The 16,514-nt window shown below is 45.0% G+C and overlaps 1 protein-coding gene across 1 annotated transcript in view; it reads left to right on the plus strand.

Annotated features, from left to right (window-relative positions):
* Positions 1-16,514, plus strand: part of SNX29 (sorting nexin 29) — a 548,807-nt gene that overhangs the window by 374,307 nt on the left and 157,986 nt on the right. Inside the window, exon 18 of the mRNA XM_060031763.1 lies at positions 644-725. Coding sequence (XP_059887746.1) covers positions 644-725 — 82 coding nt within the window. The remainder of the gene's footprint in view (positions 1-643; positions 726-16,514) is intronic.

Raw genomic sequence — 16,514 nt, forward strand, 5'->3', positions numbered from 1 at the left:
TAATCTAGGTGACAGCACGGAGCCGTGCAGTGTCTGTGCTCAGCAAGTGATTCTGCTCTATTCGAGCCACACACAGTGCTTTTGGAAAAGTTGCAAGAGCGGTTATTGGTGCCTGGCTTCCTGGAATCCCCTCTCCCCACCCCAAAGAGCTGTCTCTTGCATCGCGTGAGTGTTGGTCTCCTGAGCTCTTCGTGGAGCCTGACCTTAAAGTGGGGCTCAGGGTCTAAAGTGGGCACGGTGAGGAGGCAGCGTGCCGCCTCCACACGCTCCAGAAGCCCTGTGGGCGTGCTCTTGACCCTCCCCCGCCTCGTGGGGGCTTCCGGTGATCGTGCCCCTCTTCAGATGAGCAAACTGAGGTTCAGATAAACTATGGGCCATGGTCACTCAGTTAGTAAGGACTGAAGGGCAGCTCTTTCTCATTCCAGAATACAAACTGCATATATAAATTTAATATATATTTTTTAAACTAAGTCCCTGAAAGATAATCTTGGGGGACCAGGTAATGAGATGGAAGCTGATGCTTTAGCTTACAGTTAAGCGCAATAGATGTTGCCGTACATCGTGTGCCTCTTAGGGGAGAAAATAGCTTCCTCCCTTTTTCTGGCAAATTGAAATGACCACTCTGCATCTTTCTTTTGTTCAGATCAAACCGAGCGCTGATCAACGTCTGGATCCCGTCAGTGTTTCTCCGGGGCAAGGCCGCCAATGCGTTCCACGTGTATCAGGTAATCACCTGGTTTTCAGTTAGATGTCACCGCTGGGGTGGGGACACACTTGTTTGTTACTCTCTGGTGCTTTTGCGTCTTGGCGATGGAGTGCCATACGGAGAAGCCACAGCCTCCAGATGCCAGCATCCACCTGCCCAGCCTCCCCGAGGAAATGATCCTTCCGTCAGACAGAAGGAGGCAGGGTGGAGCTTTCTCGTGCTGTCGGGCCTCCTAGCGTGGCCATGACCGCTCAGCTCGGACTGCTTGAGCAGAAATGGGATTCGTTGGCTCGTGTTGCAACTGAAACGTCCAGGCGTGGGTCTGGCCTCAGACCTGCCTGGACCTGTGGTCAGACATCTGCTCCCATTTCCCCTGGTTTCCTCTGCTTGGGCGTCCTTTTCAGGCTGGCGCCCTCTGTGGGTGGACCAGGCAGCTCCCAGCAGCACCAGACTCTCAGCCTGTCCGGGCATCTCTCAGGAGTCTGTCTTGGATCCCAAGCCCATCCCTAAACCCCAGTGTTGGGAGATGGACTCCTGTGATGGGCCAGCTTCGAATCATGTGACCCCCACTGGCACTGGGGTTGGAGTTGCCCTCATCTGACCATGTGACTGAGAGAGGGGTGAGGGGGCCCCGCAGATGAAAACCGGGCCACTCTTTGCCAAAGAAGGGGCAACAGCCACTTGGCAAGTGGACACTGCAGATGTGCCCTCTGCTTGCTTGAGGTAGAGCTGATCACCCCCTCCCCGGCTGAGGATTGAGTGTCTGAAACCAGGGGACCTTTGTTTTGGAGGTGATTTTGCCCCAACAGTTGGGACCCCAGTTGTCCATCTTTTCTCTGATTTTCTGATGCCTCTTCCAGCCCTGCCTACCTACCCTCTTCTTTGCTTTCTTGTTTCTTACCTGATCTGCAGCTGTTGGCGTTCACTTGTCCTGGGACTGTTTTGTTTTCAGCTTTGACTCTTAGCCACTTCTGCTTCTGCTGTTGAATTATCACAACAGCTTTCACTACACTTTGTTCTGATTCCCCATGAGCTCCGTGAAGAGCCTTGAGTTCTGTTGCCATTTCTCTTAGTGGGGAATTGACCATTGAAGAAGTCTTCTCAGCTATTAGGATAGTTTCCCCAGAGACTGGGGTGGTGCAAAAAGGACCTTGAACCTGAGGCTAGAAGCCCTGGTTTCAGTTTTGTGGCCTTAGGTAAATCTCAGTTTCCTTATCTGTAAAACAGAAATAATAATAATGCTTACTTTGCAAAGCTGTTGTTATTGGGATTAGAAATACATGGTGTCCAGTAGGCACTTGGTATTCGTTTCTCATCTTCCAAAATGATCGCCGTGTTTAGTCTTTGATGGCAGGACTGGCAGTGGGCATGGGTTATATAATGGGCTTAAGCATGATACACGCCTCTTACCTGAAATCTTACGGACAAATGAGCTAGAGTTTGGCAAGGAAGTTTGCACTGGAAAGTTATCCTAGTTTACTTGTTCAGCTGGGCGACAGTAGCACTTTAAGAAGAGAATCTGAGTGTTCCTGATGCTCTCAGCTCTGGCTTGAAAAGAGAATTAGATATGACAGATTTCCGAATATCCTTTTCTCCTTTTATCCCAAACCAAACCCCCGCCCCCCCCCCCAATCTCTTATTTGAGCATCCTTCAAGTTCTGCTTTGCGGTCATCAGAAAGCTGGGAGGTGTTGCCTGGAGAATGAAAAAAGTGAAGCAGACAGCTTTATTTTAGAGCAAAATTAAAATGCGAGATCGCTTGAGAGGTTTCCTTGACCTTTCATTTTTCACTCCTCTCCCTCCCCTCACCCCAGGAAGCAAGGGCCGTTTTTAGCTCCTGAAAGCCAGTTAAGGAATGAGATGGACACAGCAAATATGCAGTTGCCTGGGAGATTGTTTCCACAGTGGCCACCGTGGGATTCGAGCCACACTCTCCCCATCCTTGACCATTTCCAGAGCTTTCCTGGGTGTGGTCCAGCCAGTGCGTGGAGGATAAGGCCTGGATTTCATGGAGCCATGAGGCTGACAGCTCCCACATCACGTAGAGCAGCTGCGTCCCACACTGTGGGCTGTCTGAAATCTCTCCTGATCTTGGAGTGTGTTGAATGCAACTGTTTTTCTCCTTTTAGCTAACAACGCTTCTGGTTGGTACCTAAGAGCAAACTCTGAGCATGTGTTTGGAAGCATTTTAGAAAGTCTTCATTACAGTGTGATTTTTTTGGGTTTTGTTGTTTTTTAAATGATAAATGATAAATGATAAACTGTAAAATACTGCTACTGTTGGACATTATTTTTATTCGTTAAAAAATGCATTTTATATAATTCCACAAAAGATTTGAGATAATTTCTAGAGAAACTCAGAAAAGAGTGATAAAATAGAAGTAAGAAATAAAATATCAAGAGTCAGAGAAGATGTAAACTAAGAGTGTTTCCATTAAGGGAACAGTGGAAATCACATATATACATACATACATATATATGAGATCCTATGTGGTTGCTCTCATTGGTTTGTAAGTTTCCTTTGAGCTTCCTGGCAACCAGTGTGAAAATGGAAATGTGGCTATTTTGGATAATTCCATTGCTAATGAGAAGAAAATATATCAGTTCCTCAAAGGGAGTTCTAAAAGAAATGTCCTCACAGAACTTTAGATGAAGCAATAATAAAGAATGTGGTAGACGATGCCCTGTTACATCCCTAGGACAAATCAGTGTCAGGTTTCCTTAAGATCTCCCTCCAAGGAAGCCAAGGGCATAACCTCAAAATGAACCATAGTTCATTTGAAGAGCCCAGACAAAAGGATCAGCACATGTAGCTTTCTCAGTAGATCTGCACTGTCCAGTCCGACAGCCACTAGCCACGTGTGGTCATTTAAATGTTTTTTTTTTTTTTTTTTTGGGTGTGTTGGGTCTTTGCTGCTGCACGTGGGCTTTCTCTAGTTGCTGCAAGCAGGAGATACTCTTTGTTGTGGAATATGGACTCTAGGTGCACGGGCTTCAGTAGTTGTGGCGCACGGGCTTAGTTGCTCTGCGGCATGTGGGATCTTCCTGGACCAGGGCTCAAACCTGTGTCCCCTGCATTGGCAGGAGGATTCTTAACCACTGTGCCACGATTGGTGGCATCATTTAAATTTAACTTAATCAAAATGGGAAGAAATTAAACTCTAGTTCCTCAGGCACACCAGCCACATTTCAAGTACTTCTTAGCCACACGTGGCTGGTGGCTGCCGTATTGGACAACGTGGATACAGCACATTTCCATCATCTCAGGAAGCTCTGTTGGATGGTGATGATGTAGAACAGTCTCTCCCAGAGTGGCGGAAAGCAAGATGATCTGTGTGCTTAGTGAGGTTTTAGAGAGACAGAGATTGGACGTCCAATAAATAGTTCTGCGGGGAGAAGGCCACTCGCTTTTCAGCTCTTCCATCACTGACAATGACCTGAAAGAGAAAGTCTCCACGTGGCCATTAGGCCTTTAACGCCCTCTAATCATGCATCTTAGCAAAGACAGAGGAAGGCCCAGGATCCACGCCTTTGGCAGGCAACAGACTCCAGCTCTGTTAACTACATTGTTTTCTTCCATTGTATTTGTTTTTACATCTGCCTTCTACTATTTTTCCATTTACCACAGTGATGTACAGTTTCCTTTTAAAATAAATTTAAGCAGAAAGAAAGTGAGTCAGCTTAAAGAAAAATACTAAATGTATGATAATGAAAACAGCAAGAAGTTTAGGACAGCGCTATGGGAATGAATAATATTTGGGAAACGCCACCTCTCAATGGTCTGTGTATGTTACATAAAATAGCTCATTCAATCCTCACAACAACCCAGTGAGGTAACAAATGCTTATTATCCCCATTTTATAGATGAGAAAACAAAGACACAGAGAAGCAGCTCATTCAGTAACATGACTCTCAGCCCCCAAAGCATTTTCTGACAAGGTGCCGGTTTGCACAGATTCTGTGAATGTGGGCAGAGTCCAGATTTAAAAATCCGAGAAGCGGATGGGGCAGTTGCCTTGGAAGGGCCCAGCCTGACCAAGAACTTGCCTTTGTGGATGGCCCCCTGCATCCCTGAGGCCATGGGCCAAGGGCCCCCCTGCCTCCAAGCCAGGGTTTTTCTGTCCATCTGTTCCAGGCCCCCTGCAGTACTCACATCAGAGCCCTGCAAAACCCAGAGCCAAGCTGTGCACAAGTTTGCTTTGGAAAGTTGTTAAAGCAGGGCCTGTTGGCCATGACTGCTCTGGCCACAGAAGAGTTTCAGGGACGCTTCCTCAGAAGCCCTTGTTTGAGCAGTGGCAGGGTCCCCAGAGCCTGCCCTGGGACGCTTGGGAACTGTGGCACTTCTGACTGCAGAGGAACTCAGCTAGGTCACCTGCTGCCCGGTGTTGCTGGGCTCTCACCACTTGTCTTGTGGGAGAGGTCTGGGTGTATGTTTTGCACAAAGGATCCTGGCCAGAAGTGCTGTCCCTTGACTGGATTGAATGCAAGTTATTAAAAATAGTTTGTATCTCCAAACACCGTGGTTTCCACACTCTACTCCCAGGTCCCAAGGTGGGTGCTGAGGTGTGTTCTGGCATCAAAGTAAGAAAAGGCAGCCTTTGACCAGTTTTCAGAGCAAAAGTAAAATTGATGTCCAGAACTTTCCCAATTTCAATTTTTCTTCCACAAATGTTTCTCACTTCTGGCCTCTGCCAGCTAATGCTTGGCTGCCAGCAGACACTAGCCAGAGACGAAATGACTAAATAGCAACAAACAGAATGGAAAAAAACCAAAGCAAAACCCTGTTTACTAACTGGTCTTGCTCAGTTTCTCTCTCTCTCTCTCTCTCTCTCTCTCTCTCTCTCTCTCTCTCTCTCTCTCTCTCTCTCTCTCTCTCTCTCTCTCTCTTTCTCTCTCTCTCTCTGTGTGTGTGTTAATACACAGTTGTCGTGGTGGGTCTGACTTTCTGTCCCTTCCACATGACGTAGTGATTAATTCCTACTTTATACCTTTGCAAATGTTTTCTCTTATTTCCCCAATACCCCAACTTCCAAACCAGTTTGACGTCCACTGTCTTAATATCCTACTGTAGTGTTGATAAAGGCATGTTAGGCCTTAAAACAACCTACTTATTTTTTTTCCTTATGCAAATATTACAGCCGCTAAATCGGCATGAAATAATACATCAATACACTTACTCTCTGAACCCTTAGGTCTTTCCCTTTGAAAAGCACTGTTAGCGTAAGTACAGCTGGAATCAGTCCTCTACGTGGGAGTTTATTTCAGCCTCTGAGTTTCGCCACCAGAAACACTGGCTACAGTGCAATATTCCATTTGCCCAGCACAACTAATTAGGTCTCCTTTGTAAAGAAAGTTGCTTTGTTTCAGCAAAGTTTTTTCCTTCTAGAATAAGTCCCCTTTCCTTGGGACCACAGGAGGCTGTCTTGACTTAGAGTAAAGGCGGTACCCCAGGAAGACTCCTTCAGTGTTGGAGGTTCCCCCACCCTCAAAAGGTTATTGTGTAGCCTGGGCAGGTGTTTTCAAGGTTTATTCTAGGGGAGCATATTTATATATGCAGTGCAGGGAAAGCCCATGATTTTTCGTATTAATAGTAGATCACAGGGTCTGGCGGGCTGCATGGGGCCGCAGGTGGTTTGGAGGATGGTCACGTTTTTGCACCTCAGGCTTCGGGTGCTTCAGCCCTTTTCATCTCTGTCCTAAGGTGGTTTACTCTTCAGGCCCTCAAGTTTGCTATTACCTACGGTTCCATCTATGCATACTTAGTGTGTAGCTGTGCGAGAGGGAGGGATTCATCAAGTAGAGACGGATGAGATGTTTGAGCCACGCACAGAAATGGGAATGGCAGCTGCAGTGACATGGGCTGATCAGAAGCCTCCGCCCTAGCGGTTACCATTCCAGGTGTGGGGACATAGGGACCAGTTCTGAGGCCGAAGGGATTGTCTCTCGTTCACGTCAGGTCCTTCCCACCACACCTGCTGTGAACCAGGCAGGCGGGAAAGGCAGCTGCAGATCGTTTGATTTCTGAGTTTCGTTCCAGCCAGGTTGGCTTCTGTGCTGCACGATAAGCGAAACTGGGGGTTTGCCTTTGTTCTCGCTCTCTCCTTCCTTGAGGACTTTCCATCCCACAAAGTCAAGCACCTCCGCACCTCTGAGGATTACAGCACATTAACCTCCAGGTGTTCTTGGGATGCTCAAGGCTTCTGGGAAAGCCTGATACAGGTGAAAACAAAAAGCCAAACGGAAAAAGCCTGTTTGCCTCCCCCTGGACGTACGTGTCATTATTATTCTGTTACTGCCTTTATCTTTTCAAACAGGAGGAACTTTTTTTTCCCCTTTCATAGTATAATTCCTTTATTTATCCCAAAGCTGTGGATTGAGGGCTGACTAGATGCCAGACATGTGCTAAACGCTGCAGAGCCTGGGGTGAGCAAGACGTGACATTGCACTTACCCTCCCAACCTCACAGTCTAGAGGGGGACAGTTGCTCTCGAGTAAACAGGACAGTCTCGCGAGATAAGGGCTGCAGAGAGAGGTACGGGTGGGAGGGACAGAACACCACTCACCTTGCAAAGTGACAACAGACGATAGATGGATAACGTGGTTGGCACAGCGCCTGGCAGACAGCTACCGTGCAGACACTACCTTTAGTGACCTAAGGACCACTTGACTTGTGATAAGCAATTAGACCTGAAAGTAAACATAAAAGAGTTACCCCCTGTTGAACTGAATGTGTCTGGGAACGTTTGCGTGTTCAAAAAAGCCTTTAGCGTCTACTTGATCAAGGGTTCCACATCAGCCTCCTTAGGGACGGCAACGAGCAAGATACCTTTGTCCTCAAGGTGTCTGGGTCTGGTGAGGGGACGGAGCCCCATCAAGCAGCTGAAATGCAAGGGTCGTGTCGAGCGGCTCCATGGAGGCTTAGCGGAGGGGTGAGCTCTGCTGGAGGGAGAGACCTGGGCTCAGAGGTGAAACCTAGGGTCATAGTTCACTTTCCCAATGGGACTCCCTGGAAGCCTGAAAGCATTAATGCCCAGGCCCCAGTACACTATAGTTTCACCAGCCCAGAGCTGCCCAGTTGGTGCTAGGTTTAGTCTTGTTCTGAATTCAAGTACAGTCCTTACTTATTGAGTACTGGGTTGCACCAGTGACATTATTCACCAGCGTCTCCAAGGTGCCTGTACGTGATCCCACAGCGTCATCACCCTCTTGGCCTCCTCCAAGGAGGTTTCCCAAGATGGTACTCCAGTTTAATGCTGCCTCTTTGTGTGGAGCCATAGGCACAGCTGGCGTGTAAATCTGGATGAGCTAAACACATATATGTTCTCGGTTTCTGTTGCTGGAATACAGTTAGGGTGGCCTCAAGGAGGTACCACCCCCAGTTCTGATGTACTACTGGCCGTCTTCTTCACAGGGCACTGCAGCTGGCTTTGGTTATTGTTGATCATTGTCAAGGACGTCTTCTCCTTTGAGATCTGCTTTGTAAAATCCCTAATCTTTGCTAATTAAGGCAATCTGAATTGGCCATAATTCTTATATTGGATTTTCAGGACATCTCCATTTCTGATTTGGTGTAGAAATGGACTCTAGTAAAATTATTGAGTATTAAACATTATATTAGGAACGCTTTTTGCTGTAAGTAACATATTATCTCACTCAAAGTGACTTAACCAATAGGAGTTGATGTACGTAACAAAAAGTTGGGGACTCAGGTATTCAATAGCTTAATCACATCAGTGGCTTCCAGAGCTGTTAGCACTTCCTCTTTACAAGACAGTGTCCAAGTGGGAAGAAGAGAGGTTTTTACTCACACATTATTTTTTTAATCAAAAAGAAAAATCTTTGCCTAAAGCCCCCCTGTGGACTTCCCTTAGGTCCCATTGACCCCAGATGAGGTCACATAGCCATGGTTTCGCTGAAAGCAAAGCTGGGAAAATGAGCATCTCCCTGTCTCAGTCCCTGAGCAGGTGGAGAACTCTGCCAGTAGGTGAGACAGGCAGGGAGCTGGCCATTGGGTAGGCAGCCGGGCGTCTGCCACAGGCACTGTAATGTACATTGTGTTGACAGAAATTAATCAGTTGAGGGACTTCCCTGGTGGCTCAGTGGTTAAGAATCTGCCTGCCAATGCAGGGGAACACAGGTTCGAGCCCTGGTCTGGGAAGATACCACATGCCGTGGAGCAACTAAGACCATGCGCCACAACTACTGAGCCTGCGCTCTAGAGCCTGTGAGCCACAACTACTGAGCCTGCGTGCCACAACTACTGAGCCCTGTGCTGCAACTACTGAAGCCCGTGTGCCTAGAGCCTGTGCTCCTCAACAAGAGAAGCCACTGCAATGAGAAGCCCATGCACTGCAACAAAGAGTAGCCCCCACTCGCCGCAACTAGAGAAAGCCTGCTCACAGCAGCGAAGACCCAATGCAGCCAAAAATTAATTAATTAATTAATTAATTAATTAAAAAGAAATCAGTCAATCTAAGAAAGAAATGGAAAATTTTATTCGAGTCAAATTGAGGATTATAACCTGGAAACAGCATCTCAGAAAGCTCTGAGAACCATTCCACCCATTAGAAGTCAAAGCACGGTTATATAAGTTTTTTCAAGACAGAGGGCTGTACCTGAAATGATGCATTACTGACAGTTGACACAATCCAGATGTGCAAGTACAAAGTGGTGGGTCATCATGACCCCTTAAGAGATGAAGAAGGGGAGAGGAGCTTCAACATGGAGGAAGAGTAAGACGTGGAGATCACCTTCCTCCCCACAAACACATCAGAAATACATCTACATGTGGAACAACTCCTACAGAACACCTACTGAATGCTGACAGAAGACCTCAGACCTCCCAAAAGGCAAGAAACTCCCCACGTACCTGGGTAGGGCAAAAGAGAAAAGAAAAAACAGAGACAAAAGAATAGGGACGGGACCTGCACCAGTGGGAGGGATCCGTGAAGGAGGAAAGGTTTCCACACACTAGGAAGCCCCTTCGCTGGTGGAGACTGCGGGTGGCGGAGGGGGGAAGCTTCGGAGCCACAGAGGAGAGCACAGCAACGGTGAGGAGGGCAAAGCGGAGAGGTTCCCGCACAGAGGAGCCGTGCCGACCAGCACTCACCAGCCCAAGAGGTTTGTCTGCTCACCCAGTGGGGTGGGTGGGGGCTGGGAGCTGAGGCTCGGGCTTCAGTCAGATCACAGGGAGAGGACTGGTGCTGGCGGCGTGAACACAGCCTGAAGGGGGCTAGTGCACCATGGCTAGCCGGGAGGGAGTCTGGGAAAAGGTCTAGAGCTGCAGAAGACGCAAGAGACGTTTTCTTCCCTCTTTGTTTCCTGGTGTGCGAGTAGAGGGGATTAAGAGCGCCGCTTAAAGGAGCTCCAGAGACAGGCGTGAGCCGTGGCTATCAGCGTGGACCCCAGAGACGGGCATGAGACACTAAGGCTGCTGCTGCCGCCACCAAGAAGCATGTGTGCGAGCACAGGTCACTCTCCACACCTCCCCTCCTGGGAGCCTGTGTGGCCCGCCACTGCCAGGGTCCCGTGATCCAGGGACAACTTCCCCAGGAGAACACACGGGACGCCTCAGGCGGTGCAATGTCACGCTGGCCTCTGCCACCGCAGGCTCACCCCGCATCTGTACCCTTCCTCCCCCCGGCCTGAGTGAGCCAGAGCCCCCGAATCAGCTGCTCCTTTAACCCCGTCCTGTCAGGGCAGGGAACAGATGCCTTCAGGAAACCTACATGCAGAGGCGGGGCCAAATCCAAAGCTGAACCCCAGGAGGTGTGCGAACAAAGAGGAGAAAGGGAAATCTCTCCCATCAGCCTCAGGAGCAGCGAATTAAATCTCCACAGTCAACTTGATGTACGCTGCATCTGTGGAATACCTGAATAGACAAAGAATCATCCCAAATTGAGGAGGTGGACTTTGGGAGCAATGATATATATATTTTTTCCCCCTTTTTTTCTTTTTGTGAGTGTGTATGTGTATGCTTCTGTGTGTGACTTTGCCTGTATAGCTTTGCTTTTACCATTTGTCCTAGGGTTCTGTCTGTCCGTTTTTTCTTTTCTTTTTTTTTTAGTATAGTTTTTAGCGCTTTTTATCATTGGTGGATTTGTTTTTTGTTTTGGTTGCTCTCTCTTTCTTTCTTTTTTTATTTTTATTAAAAAAATTTTTTTAATAATTATTTTTTATTTTAGTAACTTTTTATTTTATTTTATCTTCTTCTTTCTTTCTTTCATTCTTTTCTCCCTTTTATTCTGAGCCATGTGGATGACAGGCTCTTGGTGCTCCAGCCAGGTATCAGGGCTGTGCCTCTGAAGTGGGAGAGCCAAGTTCAGGATATTGGTCCACAAGAGACCTCCCAGCTCCACGTAATATCAAACGGTGAAAATCTCCTAGAGATCTCCAGCTCAGTGCCAAGACCCAGCTCCACTCTACAACCAGCAAACTACAGTGCAGGACACCCTATGCCAAACAACTAGCAAGACAGGAACACAACCCCACCCATTAGCAGAGAGGCTGCCTAAAAAACATAATAAGGCCACAGACACCCCAAAACACACCACCAGACTCTGGTGGACCTGCCCACCAGAAAGACAAGATCCAGCCTCATTCACCAGAACACTGGCACTAGTCCCCTACACCAGGAAGCCTACACAACCCACTGAACCAACCTTAGCCACTGGGGGCAGACACCAAAAACAAAGGGAACTGAGAACTTGCAGCCTGCGAAAAGGAGACCCCAAACACAGTAAGTTAAGCAAAATGAGAAGACAGACAAACACACAGCAGATGAAGGAGCAAGGTAAAAACCCACCAGACCTAACAAATGAAGAGGAAATAGGCAGTCTACCTGAAAAAGCATTCAGAGTAATGATAGTAAAGATGATCCAAAATTTTGGAAATAGAATGGAGAAAATACAAGAAACGTTTAACAAGGACCTGAAAGAACTAAAGAGCAAACAAACAGTGATGAACAACATAATAAATGAAATTAAAAATTCTCTAGAAGGGATCAATAGCAGAATAACTGAGGCAGAAGAACGGATAAGTGACCTGGAAGATAAAATAGTGGAAATAACTACTGCAGAGCAGAATAAAGAAAAAAGAATGAAAAGAACTGAGGACAGTCTCAGAGACGTCTGGGACAACATTAAATGCACCAACATTCGAATTATAGAGGGTCCCAGAAGAAGAAGAGAAAAAGAAAGGGACTGAGGGCTTCCCTGGTGGCGCAGTGGTTGAGAGTCCGCCTGCGGATGCAGGGGACACGGGTTCGTGCCCCGGTCTGGGAAGATCCCACATGCCGCGGAGCGGCTGGGCCCGTGAGCCATGGCCGCTGAGCCTGCGCGTCCGGAGCCTGTGGTCCGCAACGGGAGAGGCCACAACAGTGAGAGGCCCGCATACCGCAAAAAAAAAAAAAAAGAAAGGGACTGAGAAAATATTTGAAGAGATTGTAGTTGAAAACTTCCCTAATATGGGAAAGGAAATAGTTAATCAAGTCCAGGAAACACAGAGAGTCCCATACAGGATAAATCCAAGGAGAAACACACCAAGACACATATTAATCAAACTATCAAAAATTAAATACAAAGATAAAATATTAAAAGCAGCAAGGGAAAAACAACAAATAACACACAAGGGAATCCCTATAAGGTTAACAGTTGATCTTTCAGCAGAAGCTCTGCAAGCCAGAAGGGACTGGCAGGACATATTTAAAGTAATGAAAGGAAAAAACCTACAACCAAGATTACTCTACCCAGCAAGGATCTCATTCAGATTTGACGGAGAAATTAAAACCTTTACAGACAAGCAAAAGCTGAGAAAGTTCAGCACCACCAAACCAGCTTTACAACAAATGCTAAAGGAACTTCTCTAGGCAGGAAACACAAAAGAAGGAAAAGACCTACAATAACAAACCCAAAACAATTAAGAAAATGGTAATAGGAACGTACATATCGACAATCACCTTAAATGTAAATGGATTAATTGCTCCAGCCAAAAGACATAGACTGGCTGAATGGTTACAAAAACAAGACCCATATATATGCTGTCTACAAGAGACCCACTTCAGACCTAGGGACAAATACAGACTGAAAGTGAGGGGATGGAAAAAGATATTCCATGCAAATGGAAATCAAAAGAAAGCTGGAGTAGCAATTCTCATATCAGAAAAAATAGACTTAAAAGACAATTATGAGGGCTTCCCTGGTGGCGCAGCGGTTGAGAGTTCGCCTGCCGATGCAGGGGACACGGGTTCGTGCCCCGGTCCGGGAAGATCCCACATGCCGCGGAGCAGCTGGGCCCGTGAGCCATGGCCGCTGAGCCTGCGCGTCCGGAGCCTGTGCTCCGCAACGGGCGAGGCCACAACAGTGAGAGGCCCGCGTACCGTGAAAAAAAAAAAAAAAGACAATTATGAGAGACAAATAAGGACACTACATAATGATCAAGGGATCAATCTAAGAAGAAGATATAACAATTGTAAATATTTATGCACCCAGCATAGGAGCACCTCAATACATAAGGCATATACTAACAGCCATAAAAGGGGAAATCGACAGTAACACAATCATAGTAGGGGACTTTAACACCCCACTTTCACCAATGGGCAGATCAAACAAAATGAAAATAAATAAGGAAACACAAGCTTTAAATGATACATTAAACAAGATGGACTTAATTGATATTTATAGGACATTCCATCCAAAAACAACAGAATACACTTTCTTCTCAAGTGCTCATGGAACATTCACCAGGATAGATCACATCTTGGGTCACAAATAACGCCTTGGTAAATTGAAGAAAATTGAAATCATATCAAGTATCTTTTCTGACCATAATGCTATGAGACTAGATATCAATTACAGGAAAAAATCTGTAAAAAAAGTACGAACACATGGAGGCTAAACAATACATTACTTATAACCAAGAGATCACTGAAAAATTCAAAGAGGAAATCAAAAATTATCTAGAAACAAACGACAGTGAAAACACAATGACCCAAAAACGTATGGGATGCAGCAAAAGCAGTTCTAAGAGGGAAGTTTATAGCAATACAGTCCTACCTCAAGAAACAAGAAACATCTCAAATAAAAGACCTAACCTTACACCTAAAGCAGTTAGAGAAAGAAGAAGAAAAAAACCCCAAAGTTAGCAGAAGAAAAGAAATCATAAAGATCAGATCACAAATAAATGAAAAAGAAATGAAGGAAACAATAGCAAAGATAAATAAAACTAAAAGCTGATTCTTGGAGAAGATAAACAAAATTGATAAACCATTAGCCAGAGTCATCAAGAAAAAAAGGGAGAAACTCAAATCAATAGAATTACAAAATGAAAAAGGAGAAGTAACAACTGATGTTGCAGAAATAAAAAGGATCATGAGAGATTACTACAAGCAACTATATGCCAATAAAAGAGACAATCTGGAAGAAATGGACAAATTCTTAGAAATGCACAACCTTCCTAGACTGAACCAGGAAGAAATAGAAAATATGAACAGATCAATCCCAAGCACTGAAATTGAGACTGTGATGAAAACTCTTCCAACAAACAAAAGCCGAGGACCAGATGGCTTCACGGATGAATTCTATCAAACATTTAGAGAAGAGCTATCCTTCTCAAACTCTTCCAAATCTAGCAAGGGGAGGAACACTCCGAAACTCATTCTACGAGGCCACCATCACCCTGATACCAAAACCAGACAAAGATGTCACAAAGAAAGAAAACTACAGGCCAAAATCACTGATGAACATAGATGCAAAAATCCTCAACAAAATACTAGCAAACAGAATCCAACAACACATTAAAAGGATCATACACCATGATCAAGTGGGGTTTATCCCAGGAATGCAAGGATTCTTCAGTATATGCAAATCAATCAATGTGATACACCATATTAACAAATTGAAGGAGAAGAACCATATGATCATCTCAATAGATGCAGAGAAATCTTTTGACAAAATTGAACACCCATTTATGATAAAAACCCTCGGGAAATTAGGCATAGAGGGAACTTACCTCAACATAATAAAGGCCATATATGACAAACCCACAGCCAACATCATCCTCAATGGTGAAAAGTGAAAGCATTTCCACTAAGATCAGGAACAAGACAAGGTTGCCCACTCTCACCACTCTTATTCAACATAGTTTTGGAAGTTTGAGCCACAGCAATCAGAGAAGAAAAAGAAATAAAAGGAATCCAAATCGGAAAAGAAGTAAAGCTCTCACTGTTTGCAGATGACATGATACTATACATAGAAAATCCTAAAAATGCTACCAGAAAACTACTAGAGCTAATCAGTGAATTTGGTAAAGTAGCAGGACACACAATTAATGCACAGAATTCTCTTACATTCCTATACACTAATGATGAAAAATCTGAAAGTGAAATTAAGAAAACACTCCCATTTACCATTGCAACAAAAAGAATAAAATATCTAGGAATAAACCTACCTAAGGAGACAAAAGACCTGTATGCAGAAAATTATAAGACACTGATGAAAGAAATTAAAGATGATACAAATAGATGGAGAGATATACCATGTTCTTGGATTGGAAGAATCAACATTGTGAAAATGACTCTACTACCCAAAGCAATCTACAGATTCAGTGCAATCCCTATCAAACTACCACTGGCATTTTTCAAAGACCTAGAACAAAAAATTTCACAATTTGTATGGAAACACAAAAGACCCCGAATAGCCAAAGCAATCTTGAGAAAGAAAAACGGAGCTGGAGGGTTCAGGCCCCGGACTTCAGACCATACTACAAAGCTGCAGTAATCAAGACAGTATGGTACTGGCACAAAAACAGAAATACAGATCAAGAAACAGGATAGAAAGCCCAGAGATAAACCCATGCACATATGGTCACCTTATCTTTGATAAAGGAGGCAGGAATATACAATGGAGAAAAGACAGCCTCTTCAATAAGTGATGCTGGGAATACTGGACAGCTACATGGAAAAGAATGAAATTAGAACACTCCCTAACACCATTCACAAAAATAAACTCAAAATGGATTAAAGACCTAAATGTAAGGCCAGACACTATAAAACTCTTAGAGGAAAACATAGGCAGAACACTCTATGACATAAATCACAGCAAGGTCCTTCTTGACCCACCTCCTAGAGAAATGGAAATAAAAACAAAAATAAACAAATGGGACCTAATGAAACTTAAAATCTTTTGCACAGCAAAGGAAACCATAAACAAGATGAAAAGCCAACCCTCACAATGGGAGAAAATATTTGCAAATGAAGCAACTGACAAAGGATTAATCTCCAAAATTTACAAGCAGCTCACGCAGCTCTTTATCAAAAAGATGAACAACCCAATCCAAAAATGGGCAGAAGACCTAAATAGACATTTCTCCAAAGAAGATATACAGATTGCCAACAAACACATGAAAGAATGCTCAACATCATTAATCATTAGAGAAATGCAAATCAAAACTACAATGAGATACCACCTCACACCAGTCAGAATGGCCATCATCAAAAAAATCTACAAACAATAAATGCTGGAGAGGGTGTGGTGGGAAGGGAACCCTCCTGCACCCTTTTTGGGAATGTAAATTGATACAGCCATTATAGAGAACAGTATGGAGTTTCCTTAAAAAAGTACAAATAGAACTACCATACAACCCAGGAATCCCACTACTGGGCATACACCCTGAGAAAAACATAATTCAAAAAGAGTCATGTGTCACAATGTTCATTGCAGCTCTACTTACAATAGCCAGGACATGGAAGCAACCTAAGTGTCCATCGACAGATGAATGGATAAAGAAGATGTGGCACATGTATACAATGGAAT

This window comes from Delphinus delphis, chromosome 15 (assembly GCF_949987515.2).
Source record: "Delphinus delphis chromosome 15, mDelDel1.2, whole genome shotgun sequence".
Classification (NCBI taxonomy): Eukaryota; Metazoa; Chordata; class Mammalia; order Artiodactyla; family Delphinidae; genus Delphinus; species Delphinus delphis.